General features: G+C 42.9%; 1 protein-coding gene across 5 annotated transcripts in view; it reads left to right on the top strand.

Moving 5' to 3' along the window:
* The window catches only part of THRA (thyroid hormone receptor alpha), a 344,747-nt gene that overhangs the window by 286,789 nt on the left and 33,011 nt on the right, over positions 1–24,947 (top strand). For 4 of the 5 annotated variants that reach the window (XM_073608008.1, XM_073608007.1, XM_073608009.1 and 1 more), the window contains 3 exons: positions 4,174–4,304; positions 11,271–11,418; positions 14,406–14,611. In XM_073608008.1, coding sequence (XP_073464109.1) covers positions 4,174–4,304; positions 11,271–11,418; positions 14,406–14,611 — 485 coding nt within the window. The remainder of the gene's footprint in view (positions 1–4,173; positions 4,305–11,270; positions 11,419–14,405; positions 14,612–24,947) is intronic. The other variant, XM_073608010.1, reaches the window with a different exon arrangement.

Genomic DNA, 24,947 nt, shown 5'->3' with positions numbered 1-24,947 from the left:
TTTTGTTTTTTTTTAGTAAACTTAGACTTTAATAAACCCAATGGGCGTAGTGATTCTATGATGTAATATTCTAGGCCCTACAGCTACAAGTCAGCCATAAAAATATAAGACTCTAGTCTGCGTATTGATCTGGCATCTCTGCCTTTATATGCTTCCATTCATATCACATCAATAAGGTGTCACTTTATGGTTCATTTTCCAATGACTTATGTTGATGTTGCATACTGTAGCTGGAGTGTTCTTTGCTTCCTCCTATATTATACCATAATATACATTGTAACCCCAAGGCCAGGCCTCCCTCCCACACTCTTACCCTCCATATAAAAAGCTGGCCGTCTCACCCCATGCCGCGCCCCCCCTTCCCCTCCTTTCTGCCATCTCTGCTCTGTCCAGACAGGATCTCAAAGTTATAAAACATAATTACTTCGGAAATGGCAAGAGAGAGAGATACTCAGAAGGGAGAGACTCTCAGTAATTACTTACAACACAATGAACAGGCTTTTTGTGCTGCTTGTTTGCATGCGTTGTTCTGGTGTTTGTCGGGCTGGCTGTGTGTATTCTGTTTTACCCTGTGTGTCTAGTCTGCTTTGCAGTGAGTGAGGCTCTCACTGTATCTTTTAGATTTGTAGTCTGTTATTTATTTATTACCGTTTTAAACACTTTGCATGTTTGTATATTAATATGTTACTATAGAGAACTGGCCATGGACTGCCTCATTTTTTTGGCCTATACAAATTGAAGAGCAACAAGTCAAGTCAGTTAAAAAAAAGAAAAGCAGCTAAAACTATCAAATGACTTTTAACGCTGAGTCCGATAATTGACCCTGTTTGTTATTTTAATTTTTAGGACACAACTCTTCTTGCTTTGGAAGGAGTAGGGAAGGTGTAGAACCTTTTGTGAGCTTTTTATTTTTGTAACTTTTGGGATGGTGTTCCCCCTCTTCCAGTGTGCTCAGAAAGTGTGTAAAATCTCTTCTAGGGAAGTACATGCATTAATAAAACCTTTTTAATTTGATTGGGAAGGATTAGGTTTTTATTGCAGCATGCCCAGTGGAGAAATCTTATTTCCTGTATGGTTCCAGAAAGGGAAGTGATGTGAAATCCCTCCAACAGGGAAACAGACATCAATACACTTAACAGATGTTGTTATAACTCTTCTCCACCTCCGACCATTAAAAAAAGAAAAACTTGACTAGAGTTTAACCTAGATTTATTATTAGGAAGAGTGTGCCCGTGTCTGTCAGTGTAATGTGCAAGAGGGTTCTTCCTTTAGAAAAGGTTAGTGAGAGGCCATGTTTTAATTTGGTCCAGGACTCCATTAGAGTCCTGCTGACGATGTTTTACCAGACAGGAAGTAAAGAGAATTCTCCAACAGCAGCACAGATGTGAAATGAAATGAATGAAATTATTTTCTTTTGGCTCCATTCACACTTCTGCGACTGTAGTCATGCGATTTCCATTGCGAACTGATGGTGCAACTTTGGATGAGTGTGACTTAGATGCAACTTTGGCTGTTGACTTTGATTTTGACTGTTGTACAATTGTCGCATTGATATCTTTAAGATGTGACTTTTGAGAGTTTACATTGCAGTCTATGGCACTCAAATTGCATGAAAGTCTCACTAAAGTAGTGCAAGAATCTTTTCTAAGTCACATAGATTTAAATGGCTGCCATTGAAATACATGGGCTGCGAATTGTCATGCGACTGTTTCCGTAGTCGCATGACAAGTTGCAGAAGTGTGAATGGATCCTTAGTAAAGTAGGTAAAAGCTTGAATCCCTGTTAGATATCTGTGTCACTGTTGCAAATTTTCCCTAACCTCCTGTCTGGTAAAAGTGTTTTAATAGGACAGGAAGTGAGGGTTAGGCTGGGTTTACATTTATGCGGTGCGGAACACTGCATGTTATTCGGATAGAAATCACACCGCATTCCTATTTAAATCACATGCAATTCTTTGCAGTGAGATTTGAGCCCATTCATTATGCATGGTCTCAATTTGCGCTGCACTGCACAGAAAAGGTGCAGGCATTTTTTTTGCTGCTGAATCATCACTGAACTAAGATGGCATGGGGATTGCGTTTTGCAATCTGTTTTGGGGTGTCATTAATTTAAAGCAGAGCTCCAGGCTTCTTCAGAAAAATATAAAAGTCAGCAGCTGCAAATACTGTAGCTGCTGACTTTTAATACAAGGACACTTACCTGTCCACTGACTAAGCGGTGTCCTCATCCGAGCCAATTTTTCCATATCGGGTAAGGGAACCCGCCTTTCGGCTTCACAGCCATATCCCTACTGCGCATGCATGAAGCACTCTGCGCTTTGTGAATGGCCCGGCAGCGGAGAAGGATGGGGGGGGGGGCGTCCGGATGAGTTTGCCACAGTGAAGTCAGCCAGAAGTGGGAGCAAGTACCTGTCATAACCATGTACCCGCACCCCCCCCCCCCCCCCCCCCCAAAAGGTGCCAATTGTGGCAGCCTTTTGGGTGGAGCTCTGCTTTAACATTGACACCAGTGGCAGATAGTATGAACGGAGTGCATTTTCAGTGCATTATGGGAATGCTCAGGATTCGCCTAAAACTCTCTAACGGAGCTCCAGAAAGGAGCTCTAATCCTTCCCCACTCTACCTAAATCTTTGAAGTTCACTGTAGAGGAGATGGGGTTAATATCAGGAGATCACAGATATTTCATCTACATTCTGTATATGTAAAGGCCAATAAATACATTAAGGAGTCATGTTGCAAATATGGCCTTTTGATTTTTGAATAGTATTAAAGTGGTTATAAACTCTCAAAAAAAAACAACCTGTAAGACAAAGGCATAATGAGCTAGTATGCATTGTTTCTTCAGTGCGCATGTGCCGATGATGTTGGCACATGTGGATACAGTGAATATCTCCTAAATGGTGCAAGTTTAGGAGATATTAACAGTACCTACAGGTAAGCCTTATTAGGATACCTGTAGGTAAAAAGTGGTAGTACAGGGTTTACAACCACTTTAATAATGTATGGAAATGGGGAACAAGTGCAGTGCTCACAACAGGGAACAGAATGTATGTATAAGAACATGCATTGCTCCATGAATGGTCCCTGAGCAGAGGCGGATCATCCAGATGCAATGAAATGAAAATTGCTGTATTGGCTGTAGATGTCTTCCGTCATGTTAGCAAATCTTTGCAGCAATTATTCTTGATTCACATAGTTCAAGTAAATGATCTAACCTATTCTCTCTTTAACCTTTTTATGTTCCAAAGTTAATAGTGCTAATGCATGCAGGATTTATGTGTTAATGTTATCACTGACCAGAAATAAGCCCCCCTCCTCTCCACCCTTGTCTAGCTATAAGAGTGTGCTCAAAACTTGTTGGTGAGCAGGCCTGTATCATGACTTTTTTCAAAGACCTGTGCTGCCCCCTTTGTGGGAGTTTTGGACAGCTACTAAAGCTAGGTTCACATATGCGTGGTTTCTGTGCGCTGCGCTTGTGCTGGCACAGCAGCCCACTCATTTGAATAGGCTGCTGTACCTGCAGGAAACAAAGGGAAAAGACCCTGGACCTTATTCAAATGCCCCATGCAATATCCCACACCTGAAAACACGCTGTGTTTTCAGATGCATGGGGGTGCCATTAAGAATTATTGGCTGCCCCGTGCATCAGCTAAATAGCACTGCTTTTGCCTGGTATGAGAATACATGCAATGTACATGCATTCCAACTTTTGCATACATGTGAAATTAGCCTTACAGGCATAAATGTTTAATACATAAACAAAAGGTTTTTTTGATAGTCTCGTGTGAACACTTACAGACCAGCAGTTGAGAAACATGGATTTATAGGTAACAAACATTTCCCAGCAAGTAGTCCAAAATGGGTAAAATATGAAAGACTACAAAAATGTCCATGGTGGAAAATTGGCTCTTAAAAACACATTTTCAGTGCGCAAACTAGATAGCAATTTTTACTTGCTAGAAAATAATAACTGTCTTTATCTGGTGCTCTGTGGTTGCTGAACTTTGTTATTGTATCAGCCAAAAGATCTGGCTGGCTGTGATCAATGTAACAATGTCTGGTTGATGGTGGAATTTGATGTGCGCTGTGGGACCTTGCCCCTGTCCCCACAGACTGTTTCTTTATGAATGGCATGATTAAGATTATGTCCCCTCTTTTCACCCGGTGACATAGGTGACAGTTCGGTGTCTCTGCTCTCTGCAGGGTACATCCCAAGCTACCTGGACAAAGATGAGCCATGCGTGGTGTGCAGTGATAAGGCCACAGGATACCACTACCGATGTATTACCTGTGAGGGCTGCAAGGTAAGTCTGACACCATCCCTCATTTTATTACAACCTATTTAGAAAATCTGTTGTTCCTGTTAAAGAAGGAGTGCAATTTTGAAACATCTTATCTCCTTTATTCTATTTTGAAACATCTTATCTCCTTTATTCTAGCCAAGCAAGTTCTCTGACAAAATCCTTTACTTTTACTTTCGCTTGTCCTTGTTTAGCACCGGTTCACATTAGAAGCGGCCTGACTTGCAGGTCGCCTCACCGAGGCGACCTGCACACGACTGCCGCAGCGACTTGCAAGACGACTTCTGTATAGAAGTCTATGCAAGTCGCCCCTAAAGTAGTACAGGAACCTTTCTTCTAAGTCGGAGCGACTTGCGTCGCTCCGATTAGAACGGTTCCATTGTACAGAACGGGAGGCGACTTGTCAGGCGGCTAGGTCGCCTGACAAGTCGCCCCCGTGTGAACCGGCTCTTAGACCATGGATTTCTTGCTAGTTTTATTTATTCTGCTGCCTTATAAAGCTGTGTTCCACCAAAGCTCTCCACATACTGTGGTACCATAGAAAGGCATACCTGATAACCCTTAATTGGTGCATGGCTCCAATGCTAACTCATGATTCGTTAAACCAAAAAAGAATCACTAAGCAAGCCTGTGAAACAGACTGCGCTCACCCACAGGGATACGTCAATGGGGGTGCTGCACTGATGGCAATTCATGCTGCATTCATGGCAATGGTGGGGCCGCATTCATGGCAATGGGGGTGCTGCATTCATGGTACTTGTGAGGCTGCAGATGGGCACTGACCCTTATTTTGCTTCACAGTTCTTTATTTAAAATTTTAGTTTTTTTCCTGAAACTTTCCTCTTAAAGTGAAGGTGCGTGTTATACGCCAATAAATACAGTATATCCAAATAACATGCCCAAGTTCATCTCTTTACTCACACACAGCCACAAAGGCAAGAGAATTCTTATTGAGCAGTGTATTAGTGCTCGAACGAACACACTTAGACCGAATTTTAATGGTTCAAAGAATGTCAGGCAAAATGGTCGGCCCTCACACATGTTCACTTCATCAAATCTGGCCCTCTTTGAAAAGAGTTTTGACACCCCTGCTCTAACTATTCTTGAACAATTTTTTCAGTGGGTGCATTATGCTGCTGAGAGAGACCACTGCTATCAGGGTATACCATTTCCATTTAGGTAGGTGATATGTATCAAGTAACATCCACATGAATGGCAGTACCCAAGGTTTCCCAGCAGGACATTGCCCAAAGCATCACACTGTCTAAGCTGGCTTGCCTTCTTCCCATACTGCATTCTGGTGCCATCTCTTCCCCAGATAAGCACATGCAACCAGCCATCCACATGATGTCAAAGAAAATGTTATTCATCAGACCAAGCTGCCTTCTTCCATTGCTTCGTGGCTCAGTTCTGATGCTCACGTGCCCATTGTAGGCACTTTTAGCTGTGGACACAGGTCAACATGGACACCCTGACCAGAATGCAGCTATGCAGCTCCATACACAACAAACTGCAGTCCCAATATTTTCTGCTTTCAACACATCAACTTCAGGGACAACATGTTTACTTGCTGCCGTATATATCCCACTGACTTTCAGATGCCATTGTAACGAGATAATCAATGTTATTGAGTTTACCTGTCAGTAATCATAAGCTCATGGCTGATCGGTGCATATATGTGTATGTATATATAATAATTACATTTACTTTTCTTCTTAGCCTTGAATTGGGGAACGCAAACCAGTTGTGTCTGTAGAGCTCACCCTAGCATGTCACACTATTTTCTTTTTGAAGCAGTTATCTTTCCCAAGCATACCATGTACTGCCACAGGTGGTTACACAATGTTTATTTAATGTTTTTTATGGTAGTTGGTCTATGCCTATCTGTAGTTGCAAAGTTCCATATATCAGTGTATCACCACTGGCCTGCTGTATCCCCAGATAACTGCTAACTTGTTCTTCTACCCCAGTCTATTAATAATTGTTTCTTCATCTTGTATTTATTACTTGTCCTCATTTCAAATTTCTTTATTAAACACACCCATTACACATTTACAGTGATGGAGGAAAATGTAAGTGAACCCAGAGAATAATTACTTCAACGAAAGCTAATTGGAGTCAGTAGTTTGCACACCTGGAGTCCAATTAATGAAATTGTTTGGAGGTGTGGTTTAGAGTTACTTTGATTGATAAAAGATACTCAAATATTTTAAAATTGCTGTTCATAAGAAACATCAGCTGATGTGAACCATGCCTTGCAAAGAAAGGAGCTCTCTAAAAACATATGCTCAACAGTAGTTGATCTAAATAGGGCTAGAAAGGGATACAAAGCAATCTCAGTGTTTCAGTGTTTACGCATTCATCAGTCAACAGTTAGATAAACTGTCTTTAAATGGAGACAGTTCAGTACCCAGCCAAGATGAGCAAGGCACAACGTAGAATCTTCAGTGAGGTAAAGAAAAACCCACGAGTAACAGCTAAAGGCTTGAACACATCACTAGAACTGGCAAACATCCCTGTTCATGAGTCTACCATATGTAAATCTTTGAACAGGCAGGGTGTCACTGGTGACCCACATCTTCAAGGCCACTAAGCAGACTATTGCTCGAGCCTGGAAAACATCCCTTCTCTTGTTTGATGAAGTGAAGCAGCAGGTACTCGGAACGCTTGTTAATGAGAAACGGCAATTCTCACAGACACGCACAATAAAGTTTTGCAAATCTGGCAACCCTGGACCAGTTTCCATTGATGAGCCCGCCTACGCGGTTTTTGGAATTGCGAGTATTGCCCGGGCTTACTCATAATGCTCTTGCTTCTCCCCTCGCTCCCCTTCTCTCTTTTTCTATCTAGTGACCTCTCTGGCACAATCTACCACCGTTGACCAGACCACCACATTACATTATCTATTTTTCCCTTTTTTTTTCTTTTTATTTGTGTTTCTATTTTTGCGACCCGAGAGCTAAATTTATGTGCAAGTCTGACCTTATATGTCATATGACCTGTTTCTCTTGGAGACTCCACCAAGCTCTGGCCTTGTTTTTCAGCTCCATGTATTGCCATCTGGTCAACCCTGGGTGTTTTAGTTTGGTTTTGGTTCGCAACCTCCAGTAAACTAAAGTCCACCTCCACTGAGATATATTTGATTCTGAAGTTACTAAACCTCATTTCCCTAGCAGAGTGTAGCTTTTTGGGACTCTGTCTTTCGACCAATTTTCTATTTTTTGTTCACGCAAGGCCTATCTGACTGACATGTGGATGGCCTGATTCATTGTTAATATCAGTTTATGACTTCTTTTTTCTGGTAAAAAGTCTTTCAATAAAAACATTGCAAATGAACAGGCAGGGTGTCCATGGCAGAACACCACAGAGGAAGCCACAGCTCTCCAAAAAAAAAAATTGCTGCGTGCCTGGTGTTTGCCAAAGAGCACCATGGCAAACTACAACGCTACTGAGAAAATGTTTTGTGGACGGATAAAACAAAAGTTGAATTGTTTGGGAATAATACTTAGCACTGTGTATGCCGCAAAAAGGGCACAGTTTACAGCATCAAAACATCATGCCAATTGGTGAAGAATGGTGGGGGGAACATCATGATTTGGGCTTGCTTCCCTGCCCTAGGACCTGGACCACCTGCCATCACCGAGGGGAAAATTAATTCCCAAGTTTACCAAAATATCCTACAGGATAATGTCAGGGTGGCTGTCCACCAGCTGAAGATTAGTAGAAGCTGGGTGATGCAGCAGAACAATGACCCTAAAGATTGAACTAATCCACCACAGCCCAGACCTTTAACCCCATAAAGATGCTGTGGCATCACCTCGAGAGAGCCGTTCACACCAGACATCTACAAATGGGTCTGAGCTGAAGCAGCTTTGTAAAGATGAATGGTCAAAAATTCCATCTAAACTTTGTGCCAGTGTGATACAGAGCTTCTGAAAGCTTTTGCTTGAAGTCATTAATGCTAAAGGAGGTTGGACCAGTTATTAACTCCAAGGGTTCACACAAGTTTTGCACCAGCACTGTGGATGTTTAATGGGTGTGTTCAATAGACATGAGAAATTAGAAATGTTTGTGTGTTATCAACTTAATGGTTTGTGTCTATTGTAAGTTAGATGAGGATCAGATCACATTTCACAAATTACTGCAGAAAATCAGTTAATTTCATGGGGTTCACATACTTTTTCTTGCCATTGTACATATTAGGTGCATTGAAAGCAAAGGAGAGAATATCAATATATTTTTTGCCTCCTGTTTAGTCCTTTGCAGAGTGACCATCTGGAAAACAGTGGTGCACTCTTATTTATATTGCTTTGTGTCTGCTGAAGTGAAGTATTGTCCCAGAGGGAAGAGTAGAACGAAGATCAGACGCTAAGCAGACACTATGACAGATATATTTGTTATACAGCTCTTATCAATTTGCATATGCAGATAAGTGAAAGTGACCTCTGCAGTTTTCATGATATAGTTGATCTATTTTTGTATTTATTTAATATTATTGCTTTAAAGGTGCCTATGAATCCTTGAGGCTCCAGCTACCATTCCATGCAAGTTCAGAATTGAATCAAAAGCTACCATTAACAGTGCAGACACTTTTTGTTTTAGACTTGCATAGTATTAGTATTACATCCCCAGCAATTTTTTTTCCGTTTAACACAATAAACTAGTTGTTACCCCAGCACTTGTGGATTCCCTGTACAAGGGAGAGGCTCTCGTGCACATCGCTGGATCGAGATTAGGCTCAGGTAAGTATTGAGGGGGCTGCTACACAGAGATGGATTTTTACCTTCATGCATAGAATGCATGAAGGTAAAAAAAAACCTTCAGCCTTTACAAACACTTCTTCGTATAATAAACTGCGAGAAGGCAGGCTATTATCGCAGAAGAGACATGCAGTGTCTTTTATGTGATAAAACACCTACCTGCTTTTTCGCAATCTTCTAGGACATGTGAACTGAGTTGCAGATGCTCAGCTTAGAGTGCCGACACTGTCCCTGTGTGGCGGGATAATGGACTCCTGTGCATGTGCAGAGGTTTGTCATCCCAAGCTGGCCAGTTAATATGACCAAAGACCAGCACCAGGGAAGAGGATCCCGGTGTTGGCAAGGGACCCAGACCCTTACCAAGGAAGAAAGTTTTGTGACTTTTGTTCCACTTTAAAGTGGTTGTAAAGGCAGGTTTTTTATCTTAATGCATTCTATGCCCATCTCCATCCAGCGATCTCGCACATGAGACTCGGCTGTCCGTGATCTACTTCCTCATTGACTGAGAAAGCAGCAAAGCACCATTGGCTCTTGCTGCTGTCAAAGTCAGTGAATCAGTCAAAAATGGAAACACAGAGCTGCGGCTCAGCTCGGGGGCCCCCATAGCAAGCTGCACTCAACAGAAGGGAGGAGCCAGGGCGCCGGCGAAGGACCCAAGAAGAGGAGGATCTGGGCTGCTCTGTGCAAAACCACTACACAGAGCAGGGAAGTATAACATGTTTGTTGCTTTTAACAAAAAAACACTCACTTTAGTATCACTTTAAGCTTTAAAAATAAAGGATAGAAGTTGCCATGCACAGCTGCTTCAGATTTTGGCTCCTCCAGTTATGAAAAAATCTCCTAAATGTATTTTATTGAGCATCTCGTATAATGTGATAATAATGATATCACACTTCAGAATTAGTTTAGTATATTTCAACTTCAGTCAGCTGTGGACTACTTCTGTATTTAGTTGTTTCTGGAAACTGTTTTACGAAATATCTCAACAATTTGTAGTTTAATTTTCAGAGATCTATATACTTTTTAAAACTTTTATAAACTGCTTTTACTCAGCGAAGTCAGCCAGTCACCAAAGTGGAACCCTGACAACTACATCTTAGAGATGGATATTAAGGCTCTATTCACACTTGTGCGACTTTGGAGTGCAACTTTAGAAGAGTGCGATTTGGATATGAGTTGTTCTCCCTCTGCAAAGTTGGACCCACTGTTGCATGTAAAAACATTCAGGTACGACTTTCATGCAACTTTTGAAGGTTAACATTGAAGTCTATGGCCCTCAAGTTGCATAAAATGTCAGACCAAAGTAGTCTATTTTGAAGTTGCTGCAACTTTAAGTTGCATATGTATATATGGTTATCATTGGAAAACATGGAGTATGACTTGTCATGCGACTTTGATGTCCAAAGACCTATGACAAGTTGCACAAGTGTGAATCGGGTGTAAAGGACAAATTGCACAGGTTAAACTTCCATTGCAGATTTTAAAAGGTATCAGTTTTTCAGAGCTGAAGCAGGTATTCATTAGGCCAGTCATTAAACCAAGGGAACCATTACATTTTCCCATTTTGCCAACTACTGCTTTAGAAGGCAACCTGCTTCTTACACAACTCAAAAGGAGCAAATGTCTGCAGATGAATGTAATTCTTCCTTTCATACACATGCACATAACATTAGTATTGGGCAGGAAATGCCAGCAGGAATGGGAGGGAAGAGATTCAGAAGAAATGTAAACAACTAAAATAGTAACAGTGTCTGGGAAAATAATAATGTGATATGTGACCTTTTTTGTTCTGGGCAACAGAATAGTTAACTGTGACCGAGACCCTTCATGTAGTACCAAAGAGAAATCCCTGCAGGCCCTTTTGAAATGAGATGATAATCAGCCCACTGTTACTGTATTACGTAGCAGGTTGGAGACCAGCCAATGAAATACAGTTTACCAAATAGATCCATTGTAATTTATAGCTGTGTCACAGTGCCGGCATTCTAGAGCAGGTGGATGCAGGAAACATTTTAAATGAAATATTTCTGTCAATAGGAAATGTAGAATTTTAAGGACACGGCGGGGGACTACTCTAGTTAGTTATAGGGGGAGGAAGAGGGAGGTGATACAGAGCAAACAACGAGTTCCCACATATGCAGCAATTTTAAGTTATATTCATGCATAGGTACCATGTTGGCATAACTCGCTTGTCTCCCCTTCTGTCCAGGGCTTCTTTCGGCGTACTATCCAGAAGAACCTGCACCCCTCCTACTCCTGCAAGTACGATGGTTGTTGTATCATCGACAAGATCACCCGGAATCAGTGTCAGCTCTGCCGCTTTAAGAAATGTATCGCTGTGGGCATGGCAATGGACCGTAAGTATATTTACAGCGTTCACCAAGATTAAGGGGAGAATGTCTGCAGGTAACTGGTGCATGTATAGTTTATAACTGACTCCCTTACCCCAGTCATTTATCCACTCTCCTATGAAATAGCATATGGCAGCTTCCCTAATGATACTGTAAGATTCGTTTTTATTATGCCCTATTCTCTAAAAGATCTGAGCACCTGGCCCTAAAGCGTATCTAAAGTCACAAAGCCACTTCCACCTTGGTATAATCAGAGACCATTCTAAACTCTAAGCAATACTCTGTTATTTTAGATTTCAAAGTGCTTTCTGTATTCTGTTACTTACAAATCTTGAATCTGTTCTACCTGCTGCTAATAGACCAGAATTGGAGCTCCCTCTGGTGGCCAACAATATAGTAACTGCTAAAGGGGAGGATCATGGTTCAAACAGAGCTGCTGATTGGCCTGCTCTGCTTGGATACTAGTCATCCAAGTAGGTGACCAGTGCTAAACCTCTGGCCGTGTGGAAGCCATAATTGTAGTGTTTATATAGACAGGTAAGTTTGAACTCTTTCTTATTAAATATTTGCTTAGGGCAAACGGTAGAAATGTGAAAGGATGATCCTTGAAAGGATCCTTTCAAGCTGTAATAATCAAAAAAACAAAAAGAATAATATATTACAGCTTACCAATCCTCAGATGTGGTGGCTGCATTAGTTTTCTTTTCTTTTAGGCTTTTTTTCCTTTATTTTCACTTGGTATCATCTACAACAATGTTTCTCAACTCCAGTCCTCAAGTACCCCCAAACAGGTCATGTGTTCAGAATTCCCCCCAGATGAAACGGCCGTGGTAATTACTAAGACAGTGAAACTGTGCAAAATAATGGGAAGCTTGAAAACATGACCTGTTGGGGGTACCTGAGGAGTGGAGTTCAAAAACATTGATCTAGAACATCTAAGGGCTCATGCACACTGCACATTTTGCTAACTCTCCTAGACTCCTTTCCTCCTGGCAGGAGAGTTTTGGTAGAAAAAATGCTAGACGCTTGTAAACTTGTGTAACGCATTTAGGCACATCAAGAGCTCGGGTGGGAATTAATTTCAGTGGCCAGAATAATCATTTATTCTGACCATTGAAATGAATTAACCCTTTAGCATTGAGGCGCGTTTACGTGCATGTACACTAATTTAGGAGCGTTAAGCTTTTTTTATTTGGGTTTAACCACTTTCAGCTGAAAGACGGCTACAGCGCGGGCTTACTTTGCCGGGAGGGCGTACATGGACGGCACGGACGCTTTACCACATGATCAGCTGTGTCCAATGACAGCTGATCACAATGTAAACACAAGCCGGTTATTGGCTTTCCTAAAAGCGTGAGAAGAGAACCAATAACCGGCTTGTGAAAGGGACAGCTACACGGATTATCAGTGTCCTGATTATCAGTGCATTCCCAACAGTGCCCACCAGTGCTGCCAATCAGTGCCCCCTATCAGTGCCCATCATTGCCATCTATCAGTGCCGTATAATCAGTGTCCATCAGTGCAGCCTATCCGTGCACATCAATGAAGGAGAAAAATTACCCATTTGCAAAATTTTATAACAAATTATGAAAACATTTGTTTGTTTAGCAAAAAATAAAAACCCAGTGTTGAATTAAATACCACCAAAAGAAAGTTCTATTTGTGTAAAAAAAATGATAAAAATGTTATATGGGTACAGTGTTGCATGACGACGCAATTGTCATTCAATGTATGACAACGCTGAAAACTGGCCTGGGCAGGAAGGGGGTAAAAGTGCCCAGTAGGCAAGTGGTTAATATCACTTTGAGCCAAACTTTCAGCCAACAGTCAGACCAATTTTTTTCAGGATGAAAACTTGGCAAATACTGAAAAACTGCATCAAATACCGCCACTCTGCCCATCAAATGCCGCCACTGTGCCCATCAAATGCAGCCACTTGTGCCCATCAAATGCTGCAACTGTGCTTGTCAAATGCAGCCACTGTGCCCATCAAATGTCGCCACTTGTGCCCCATCAAACTTGCCCATCAAAGGAAGCCACTGTACCTGTCAAATGCCGCCACTGTGCCCCCCCGACCCCCCCCCCCTGCTTGCTAACTGACGGCGGCAAGCAGTGGGATGAGCAGCCGGTCAGGCGGCGGCTCCTGTCTGCTCAATTTGTCTCTTTTTCCTTCTGCCAGGCATCCAATCCGAGCTCCTGTGCCTTCAGCCATTCAGGTGATGGGTAACAGACCCGCGCCTCCTGATTGGCTGAGAGGCGGTTCAGTGTTAGAAAAGCGAATGTTCATTCGCTTTTCTAACACACCTGGGTGGGCTCCGAGCGCAATGCTTTGCTCTCCGAGTCCACCTTTTTTGAAGCCTATTAGAGCCTATGGCTCTAATCAGGTGCTTCAAAAAAACACCCCCGCCGCTGTAATTCAGGTGCCCGGCATCCGAAAAGAGCATGAATCTATCCATTCTACATAGAGAGGGTGGCATGACAGAGGGGTCGGTTCCCAGGCGCCCCTAATGAACGCACTGCCACTGTCTAGCAGGTTGCTGCAGGTACACACCGATCATCCCGAAAGCACCTAAATTCTGCAGTACAGTAGTACATTTTTAGCCTAAAATTGATATGATACCTTGCAGACTAGAGGTTCCCAGCCTAACAATATTCCACAAGGCATATGGCAAACATTCTAAGGTTACCCAAACAAGACTGCTATCAGTTTTGCTTTATGATTGACCAAACCCTTGGAAGATAAACTTTTCATCCAAAATTTACATCCACCGGACAATACGAGAGAAATGAGGGATAAAGCTTCCATCATCTTTTCCCTGCACAGTCATCCTTCCAGTAGTCAGTACTCATGTCTCCTTGCATTTCCGTATTGTCGCGGTTTCTGTTGGAATCATCCAGATTGCGCAACAGTTTGTATGCTGGCATGGAGACTGTCAATGTTCTTGTTTCCCTCGCTTTTATTACTCTCACTCTTCTCTCTCCTTCCCCCACAGTTGTCCTGGATGATTCCAAGCGGGTAGCCAAGCGGAAGCTGATTGAGGAAAATCGGGAACGGCGTCGGAAGGAGGAGATGATCAAGACTCTGCAGCAGCGTCCTGAGCCAAGCAGCGAGGAGTGGGAGCTGATCCGCATAGTGACAGAAGCTCACCGAAGCACCAATGCACAGGGCAGCCACTGGAAGCAACGCAGGAAGTTCTTGGTGAGACATAATGCTCAAAATAATTAAGTATTGTTTCTACATTGCCCACACAATCCTGAAAGTTTGGATCTTTATCATCTTTTTTCACATAGATAATATTAAAGATAGAGTGTGAGCTTCTTATTCAAAAGCCAAAAACACCCTCTGTTAAGTTTGTGTTGGAATTGCTGGCTGCTTTCTACCAGGTCTTAACTCAATGCTGGAAGCTGTGCCCATAAAAATCAGGCAGAGGACTTCTAACAAGTATTGCCTATGGTCCCCTTGTAACTAATCTTTCTACATGACTGACTTAATCCAGCCATACATGGATCGAAGTTCAGCAGGGGCCAGCCGAACTTTGATCCATCTATTGATACCCTGGTTGTACACAAGTAAATCTTCCAATTTACTTCTGCGCATCCAGTCTGTTGGGTTTTTCTTGATCGACCAATGCCGCCGGTATTAGCTAGCTGCGCTAATCATTGTATTCTGAGAGTGGGGAAGGCTTCCCCATCGTCAGAACACAATAGCACAGCGGGAGGATGATGTGGATGGGGAAATTGGATCTTTTTTTTTTTTCGTTCAACAAATGATGTATGGGTTGCCTAACAGTGCCATGTTCTGCACCTTGTCTGTGTGAAATCTTGGTAGGGTAGGGCTTTTGCTTCCTCATGTCAGAACCTCCAGGAAGAGCAGCACTGAGCAGGACAGTATCAACAGCACATCAGTCAGATGTGGCGATTCCATTGATCTTACACTGTAGTTATACAGTACAGGTGTACCTAGGCACTCTCACATACAAGGAACTGATCTATTAAATTTTAGACAAATTTCAGACAGAAGGTCGATTCTTAATGGTACTGCTTTAAAGGCTAACTCCTCTTTCGTGGAACAAAAAAAAAAAGCAAAAAAAAAAAAATATATATATACATATAGCATATACAATTGAGACACAAGTCATATTGTAATTGAATAACACCTTTCCTCTTTCAATCTGCAGCTCTGTAATTTTCTGTGAAATGCAATGCAATATGGCTACCTGGAGGCGTTCTGTACAGAACACCCCTCGATATGTCATTTCCTGCTTGTGTGATTGGCTCACTGATTTTCCTAGAACTAGCATCAAGATACAAGTCAGATTTCAGGCATCCCCTGCAACAAAAATGTCATTTTTGGTGAGTAATTCCCAATAGGAAATCACATCTAAAGGGATGCAGGCCTACAATTTTCCTCATTAGAGCTTTGCAGGTGCAGCAGTTGGTTGATCATTAAGAAACCACTCCCATTAGACTCACTTCTGCACAGACACACAGGGATTTCTTCAGAATAACAAAAGGTAGCAATCTGCAACAAAGTTTGTCAAAATCCTGTACTTAGATCACCCAGAGGGGAGGGTTTTTTTTCTCAACAAAAGTGGAGTTACTCTTTAAGCATAATCCACATTTTTACATTTTACATAAAGGCAAACTAAAGACAGAAACATCTACTTAAGACAGCAACTCTACTGCTGAACAGTTTATTAAAGTGCAGGCTCCAAGTGACCCTAATTCTGGGGTTCCTAACCTTGAAAATAAATGCAGGGTGAGCGTTCATATGTCACATTGGCTGCATTCGTGTAACAGGTCATTGGCCCATGTGGTAAATTGGCTCGGGTAAGGATGACAAGCTTGGGACCACCAAAGTCAGCAGTGGCAAGTCCCATATTTGTGTCCTCATAGAGTAAGTTTATAATCAAAAAGACTCTGACTTGTTCTTAAATAATTGGGTGCAGTAAATAGGGTGATGCATCCCAATTCTTAAATGTATACATGTTGTGCTGGTGTGTTTGTTCTTTCTACATACACCTGCATTTAACCCTCCCCTTTTCCAAAGGGACAGGCTTGAAGTAAACACCATGACTTGGTGTTGCAGATTTTGATCTGTGTGCATGGCAGGATACAGACGGGAATCTCTGATTTCCTTAAGCAAACATCCCGTGCAGATGGAGAGGCTGCGACCTCTTCGGGAGAGCAAACTGCATCTGTTAACGCCCCCCCTTCACTCTTTCACCCTCTGGCAAATGCACATAGTCTGCTGCAGTGTGTGTGAAGTGACAAGGATGTTACAAGTCAGCGTACGGCTTACACCTTGGTCCCCTCACACTTTGCATCATGGGAACTGTAGTTCTTTAAGTTCAGTAGAGGACCATTTGGGCCTAATGCATGAATGCTTCTCTGCCTGTAGCAGCCAATCAGCTTCCCACTTTCTGCTGTATGTGGTGATTAGAAAATTAAATGAAGAATTAGAGTGGTTGTCAAGGTTTACTTATGTTCAGGGTTGTCAGTGCATAGTACCTATCTACTGGTACTGTCAGCTGCATGATCTTTATCATCCAAACGGTTTCTGCAGTCCCAGCCCTATCTGTCAGTAAGGCGAGTTGTTGTACCATTAAAGCCCCAAGCTGTGCATTGTACATGCAATTCTAGTCCATCATGTAGTTGGTGAGCTGCACTAATTTACAAGAATTTTCTTCTGTGTCCAAAAAAATATTTGTTTGTGAGAGAGAGAATTGTGCAATCAAATAATGGATTGTATTTATAGACTAATATCTGTGCTGGAATGAAAGTACTGTATTGTTTGCAAGTAATATGGACACACGCCACTGTTGCATGCAAACATATGTCAGAAGGTAGTTGTGTTTGCAGACAGATGAGTAACAGAAGGCAATACTGCTTACTGTAGGCTGAGACATCAATGTCAGATGCCAGTGCTGCTTGCAGACACACATATCAGAAAGAAATATTACATTCAGTCACAGTTATAGGAATACAGTAGTGCTCACACACAGGAATCAGAAGGTTGTACTGCTTAAAAACATATAAGATGGTCTTTTGGGCAAACATGCAAGTTCTATAGATCAGTACAAACAGCCAATGGCAATAGTGTATGCTAAAAACTCAGGACATTGATGCAAAAGATAAGCTGGGACTCCTATCTTGGTGTAACCTTTTTTTGTATTACTGCAATGCCTTTTAAACACTCAGATTGTGGAAATAGAGTAGAAAAGAGCATGTCAATAATAAATAACACTGCTTTATTCTGTACAGAGTATAATATGAACACAGCAGCTGTGGATGAACTTCTTGATCTCATGCCATAGATCACAAGACATTAGTACTTGCAGGTGTATGATTTCAGATACCAGTGCTGCATTTAGTACCAGTGTTACCACATACATTGGCAGTAATGCTATAAAATACAGCATCATGTGCTGCACGACACTTCATGCATGTGTTGCAATAAAAAAGACCCCCAGGATCTCAGGGAGAAGTTTTTTATTTCTTTATCGTACATCACGGGACACAGAGCCATAGTTATTAACTATATAGGTACCTTCAGGTGATGGACACTGGCTTACCCAATACAGGATGTTCACTCCCTATATAACCCCTCCTCCTACCAGGAGTACCTCAGTTTTTTCGCCAGTGTCTAAGGTGTTGGTCACGAGTGAAGATGTGCTCTGAACAGCTCTGCTGGTGGGATCCTTGCTGGATTTAAACAGCCTCCACAGACCGGATCCATCCAAAATGCCACTGAGACCAAAGTGGATGGTACCCGCCCTCGTATAGGAAGAACAAGGTTTTGCCTGTATCGCCTCTCCTTGTAGGGCTGGACCCCGGGACCCAGGGCTTTGGTCATGCTTACATTACCTAAAGTTTTTCCTGGCGGGGTGCTAATACAGGTCCAAGGGAGTGGAATCCCGATAAAAAGGGACCCGGTCCTTGAAGGTTTGCTAAACGCAGCTCGCCGTGCTGGGTGAAGTTTGGATCTGTCTGTTATCAGCAGAATCCTGCGGCGAGGATAAGATAAGGGAAGAAGCCTAGGAACTGTAAAAGTCCACCTATGGTTTTTTCTCCCTTGAGTAAAATGTTGTCATGCCTTAAGTTCTCCACTAGAGGGAGTAAATGCACATACCTTTGACGTTGCCTCTGTTCAGCTCTGTGTCAAATGGCTAAAACAGCAGGTGTGTGGTCTCACTCATGCAGCTTGTTTAGTGGGGATTCCTATCCAGGAAAAAAGTTTGCTATTTCTGCATTTTTTTCTCCCTGAGGGAAAGGGGCTGGGAGGTACAACAGCAGTTTGTACTCCTCCCCTAACCCCCCCCCCCTCGGGGGGTTCGGTGGCTTCCCCTATATTGTATAGTGTGTAATGTATTTTTTTATACCTTGATTCGGCCCCCTTCCTCCCCTCTCTCCCCTCCTCTCTCGCTGGGTCTGCCGGCTGGCAAGACCCGAACGCCGCCCGCACAGGGAACTACTTGAAATTTTAAAACAGGGGGGGTGGGTTGATGTGTGGAGGGGGCGTGGCTTAAGCACGGGGCCGTGTGTGGGACGTAGCGTCCACGAGGACACACTGCGCAGGCGCTGGGGTCACAGAACTTAAAATACAAACTCTCCTCAGCTAAAGCGCTGGAGAGCACAGCTGCTGATCACACAGGACACAGGAGCGGTGGGGGCACGTAAGGTGCTGCATACAGGCATTTCCCAGTAAAAGGAAACACATTTTACTCACGCTACACCAAGCTGAACTTTATTAGCGGCATTGTATGCTAGACTATTGCTCAGCAAGTAGTGCATTTACTTAGTGCCTCTGCTTTTGTGCTTAGGACTATGCCTGCCAAAAAAGCCAGTCGTGCCTTCACACTGTCATCTTCTCCTGAAATACCAGAGGTGGCAAGCCAGGGTGAGTCATTGGAACCAATTGGTGGTGCAGCTACTTCTCACATCTCAGCCCCTGTATACGTGACTGAAGATGCCTTTTCCTCCGCCCTGTTGGGGCTAGAAGGAAGATTAGCAGCTTTATTCGCATCCTCCATCCAAAGGGATAGGAAGCGTGATAGATCCCCCTCCCCCCACCTTAGACCCTTTACCAGGGGAACAGTGGGTAGAGGATGAGGTGTTACCCTCAGGAGATCAGGAGGAAAGACAAACCGATTACTCCTCTGCAGAGGAAACAACAGTGGATGAACCCTTTTCAGCCTCGCATCCTGAGAAATTGCTGGTACAGTCTCTTACGGAAATGGTTCATTCCACTTTCAAGCTACCCCTAACGGAGTCAGCTGAAAGTTCAGTTTCTTCTTTGGGTTCCTTAAAAGCTTCACAGGCTTTGCATGCGTTTCCTGTCTATGCATTACTAGAACAGCTGATTTATGCTGAATGGGATCACCCAGATAAGCATTTTCTCCCTTCAAAGAGATTCACAGTACTCTATCCCATGGAGGAGGAATTCACCAAAAGATGGAATGTACCAGCAATTGACGCTGCTATTTCTAGTGTGAAAAAAGTCTAACTTGTCCAGTAGACAATGCACAAATGCTTAAGGATCCAACAGATAAAAGGTTGGAATTCCTGTTAAAATCCTCTTTTTCTTTGGCAGGTGCGGTTACTCAGCCTGCAGTCGCTGCAATAGGCATCTATCAATCCCTAAAAGACCAGTTTAGACAGGCCCTTAAGGAGCTTCCTGTACAGCAAGCCCAGGATTTGGCCAAACTGCCAAGAGCGTTATGTTTTGCCATAGACACCATTAAAGATTCTATTCACCAGGCATCCCGCCTTGCGCTTGTGCTAGTACACGTGCGTATGATCCTGTGGTTAAAAAATTGGTCAGCCAAAGCACCATGCAAAAGGCTCCTGACTGGTTTTCCTTTTCATGGGATCGGCTATTTGGGGATGATTTGGACAAATGCATCCAAAAGATTTCAAGTGTAAAAGTACTCTCTTGCCAGTTAAGAGAAGGAATAAACGCCCTTCATTTAAGCGGACTCTTTCTCCTGCGCCAGGGGCATCCGCCTCCTAGGCAGTGGCGACGGCCTCCACCATCAGACTCTAGAGGAAGCCTCAGGGTCAGGCCCAGGCACAAAAGAAGTCTCGGGGCGGAAACCTGCAAAACAGTATTCTAAAGCCTCATTATGAAGGGGCGTCCCCACTCGCCAGGGTGGGGGGAAGACTTCTGAAGTTCTCAGAAGTCTGGCAAGAGGAAATTCAGGACAGATGGGTCATCTCCACTAACTCTAGGGTACTAACTAGAATTTCGGGAGTTTCCACTGTCTCGCTTTCTGAGGTCAAACGTTCCCAAAGATCCAGGGAAAAGGCAATCTCTGTTTCGGGCACTAGACTGATTAATGGCTCAGGGGGCGATCATACAAATCCCCACAGAAGAGGAAGGTTTGGGGTTTTATACAACCATCTTTACGGTACCAAAACGGAATGAAGATTTCAGACCCATTCTAGATCTAAAGAATCTAAATCAGTTCCTGAAGATCCGCTCTTTTCGCATGGAGTCGATCAGGTCAGTGGTTTCTATCCTACAAGAAGGAGAACTTCTGACATCTATCGACATCAGGAATGCATATCTGCATGTCCCTATATTTCCCGCTCACCAAAGGTTTCTGCGGTTCAAGGTAGAACAGCATCATTTTCAGTTTGTAGCCTTGCCCTTCCGGCTAGCTACAGCACCATGGGTGTTTACAAAAGTTCTGGCCCCACCTTTAGCCAGGTTATGGGCACAGGGCATAACAGTCTTGGCGTACCTAGACGATTTATTGCTAAGAGAGCAGTCGGTGGCCCGTTTGGAGCAAAGCGTGCGCATTACAACCAAATACCTGGAAAATCTGGGTTGGATTCTCAACCTAGAGAAGTCTACCTTAAAACAACTAAAAAGGCTGGAGTACTTAGGTCTGATCATAGACACAGCCCACAAAAAGGTGTTCTTGCCTCAGGCAAAGCTTTAGACTTGCCAATGCGGCTGTCCCCAAGGGTGTCCCAAAGCCTCAGTTGGTGGTTGGTAACCCAGAATCTGCTGAAAGGAAAATCCTTCAGACCTGTTATCTGGAAGGTGGTAATGACAGATGCCAGCCTTTCAGGTTGGGGAGCAGTGCTAGAAGAGACAATTGTCCAGGGACAGTGGTCAAGAACCGAAAGGACCTTGCCCATCAACATCCTAGAGATTTGGGCAGTGGGTCTGGCCCTGAAGGCCTGGACATTCAAGTTACGGGGTTGTCCTGTCAGGATCCAGTCCGACAATGACAGCCATGGCTTATATCAATCACCAAGGGGGCACCAAGAGTCTCGTAGCCCAGAAGGAGGTGAACCATATCCTAACTTGGGCAGAAAGGAATGTTCTGTGCCTATCAGCAGTTTTCATTCCGGGAGTAGAGAATTGGCAGGTGGACTTCTTGAGCCACCAGCAGTTGCTCCCGGGGGGATGGTCTCTTCACCCCAACATTTTTCGGGCTATTTGCCAGAAATGGGGGACTCCTGACGTAGATCTTCTGGCGTCCAGATTCAACATGAAGTTGGTCAACTTTGTGTCCAGGACGAGGGATTCACTCGCATGCGGAACAGATGTGTTGGTGACCCCGTGGGATCAGTTCTCACTGATTTATGCATTCCCCCCTATTCAGTTGCTGCCACGACTTCTTTGCAGGATCAAGCTGGAAAGAAAACCGGTAATTCTGGTAGCCCCAGCATGGCCCAGAAGGTCCTGGTATGTAGAAATCGTAAAGATGGCGGTGGAGGATCAATGGTCCCTTCCATGGCCAGACCTACTCTCACAGGGGCCGATATTCCATCCTACCTTACAAACGCTACATTTAACGGCTTGGCTATTGAAACCCACATCCTTGATTAATGCAAGGAAGCCAGCTTCCAGAGCTATATATTATAGAGTCTGGAGGGCTTATGTTTCCTGGTGTGAGTCCAAGGGTTGGCACCCTCCGAAGTATAACATAGGCAGAATTCTTGCCTTTCTACAATTAGGGGTAGAGATGAAGCTGGCCTTCAGTACTATTAAGGGCCAAGTCTCAGCTTTATCGGTCTTATTTCAAAGACCGCTTGCTTCGCATTCTTTGGTTTGGGTTTTTATGCAAGGAGTTATGCGGCTTAATCCGCCAGTCAGATCTCCTTTGAACCCTTGGGACTTGAACTTAGTTTTGTCAGTGTTACAAAAACAGCCATTTGAACCGATATAGCATATTCCCTTAGTTCTTCTGACAAAGAAGTTAGTGTTATTGGTTGCTATATCCTCAGCAAGGAGGGTTTCGGAATTGGCTGCTCTTTCTTGTAAAGAGCCATATTCGATTATTCACAAGGACAGGTTTGTGTTGCGTCCTCGTCCAAGTTTTTTGCCTAAAGTGGTCTCAGGTTTTCACCTGAACCAAGATATTGTCCTGCCATCGTTTTTTCCAAAACCATGTTTTAGGGAAGAGAAGTCACTACATTGTCTTTATGTGGTGAGAGCGGACAAAGTCTACTTAAAGACTACTGCTCAGATCCGGAAGACTGATGTATTATTTGTGCTGCCAGAAGGTCCTAGGAAAGGACAGGCAGCGTCGAAATCCACTGTCGCTAAGTGGATTCGGTAAGTTATAATGCAGGCTTATGGTTTAAAGGTTAAGATTCCACCTTTTCAAGTCAAAGCATACTCGACCGGAGCAGTTGGTGCTTCTTGGGCAGTGCATCACCAGGCCTCCATGGCTCAGATCTGTAAGGCCGCAACTTGGTCATCAGTACATACATTCACCAGGTTTTATCAGCAGTGTTAATTTAGTCGACTAAAACGACTAAAATATTTTAGTCGACTAAAATGAATAATACATTTTAGCCGACTAAATGAATACTATTTTAGTCGACTAAAATATGAATAAAACTAAAACAATTGAGATGATTAAAATACAACTAAAACCAAAAGCCATTTTAGTCAAAAGACTAAAATGAGACTAAAACTAAAATGCCATTTTAGTCCTAAGACTAAAATTAACACTGTTTATCAGGTGGATGTAAGAAGGCATGAGGATATCGCCTTTGGGCGCAGTGTGCTGCGGGCAGCAGTATAGGTCCTCAGGTCTGGGGGTACCCTACGGGTTGTGTCTCCCTCCCCTCAAATAGCGTTGCTATGGGACGTCCCGACCGGGGAAAAAAAATGGAAAAGTCAGCAGCTACAAACACTGTTATTTTTTTTTCTTATTTTTATTTACCAGCAAATGAATGTAATTTCATATAAGGCATGCGGGTACAAGATTTCCCTCAAAGTAGTGGAGGCATTGCCTTCCCAAGGGGCATCTGTGTGGCCGGTGCTACGTCACTGCTGTCTTTAGGGAAATCAATTGCCTTAAGACCGTACCATAGCAGTTTTACTGTTTACTCCGGTGCAGAATCACATATATTTACATGATTCTGCACTTCTGCTTGCAGGTGCCGCCCAACTAATCAACTAAGCAGAAGCCGATCTGCAGGTGCTGGGCACTGGATGTCCGCCGACACATGTCGACCGTCGGTAATACACACAGAACTGAGATATACCTATGTAAACAAGGCATATCTCAGTTCTGACAGGGGGGAGGGATGGATTATGTGTTCCTGCAAAGCAGGGAACAAAATTAATCTCTCCCCCTAGAAAAAGCAGCTCATACAGTACACAAAAACACTGGCTAGGCACACAGCTAACCCTTTGATCCTCCTAGATGTTTAACCCCATCCCAGACACTTATTAGTACAGTGACAGTGCATATTTTTAGCACTAATCACTGTATTAGTGTCACTGGCTCCCACAGTGTCAGTTAATATCCAATTATCTGTCGCAGTCCTGCTATAAGTTGCTGATCGCCGCCATTACTAGTATTAAACATTTTTAAAAATCCATAAATATATCCCATAATGTTCATGTAAATAAGTACCTGAAATATCAGGTAGAACATTTTGTTCTTTCAGATCAAAGGAATGAACTTCAGTCTGTAGCTGAGGTCAGTTTAACCACTTAAAGACTAAACTTTTTTCTGACACTTGTTGCTTACAAGTTATGTATTTGCGCAGCGGTATTTCAAACGCAATATTTGTGGGAAAAAATACACTTTAATGAATACAAAAATAACTAACCCGTTAAAGTTAGCCCAATTTTTTTTTTTTAATGTGAAAGATAATGTTACGCCGCGAGAATTGTGAGAGAATCGTGATCTTTATTCTAAGCAAAAAATTGTGATTCTCATTTTAGCCAGAATCGTGCAACTCTAGTATGTTTTATAGCAGAAAGTAAAAAATATAGTTTTTTTTTCAAGATTGTCGGCAGTCACGATAAAAGTTGCTGAACACCGCCATTACTAGTAAAAAAATATATATTAATAAAAATGCCATAAAACTATCCCATATTTTGTAGACGCTATAACTTTTGCGCAAACCAATCAAACGCTTATTGCGATTTTTTTTTTTTTTTTTACCAAAAATATGTAGAAGAATACATATCGGCCTGAACTGAGGAAAAAAATGTTTTTATATATATTTTTTGGGGATATTTATTATAGCAAAAAGTGAAAAAAAATTTTTTT

The sequence above is a fragment of the Aquarana catesbeiana genome, linkage group LG12 (genome assembly GCF_042186555.1).
Source record: "Aquarana catesbeiana isolate 2022-GZ linkage group LG12, ASM4218655v1, whole genome shotgun sequence".
Lineage (NCBI taxonomy): Eukaryota > Metazoa > Chordata > Amphibia > Anura > Ranidae > Aquarana > Aquarana catesbeiana.
This window is presented reverse-complemented; position numbering and strand designations above follow the sequence as displayed.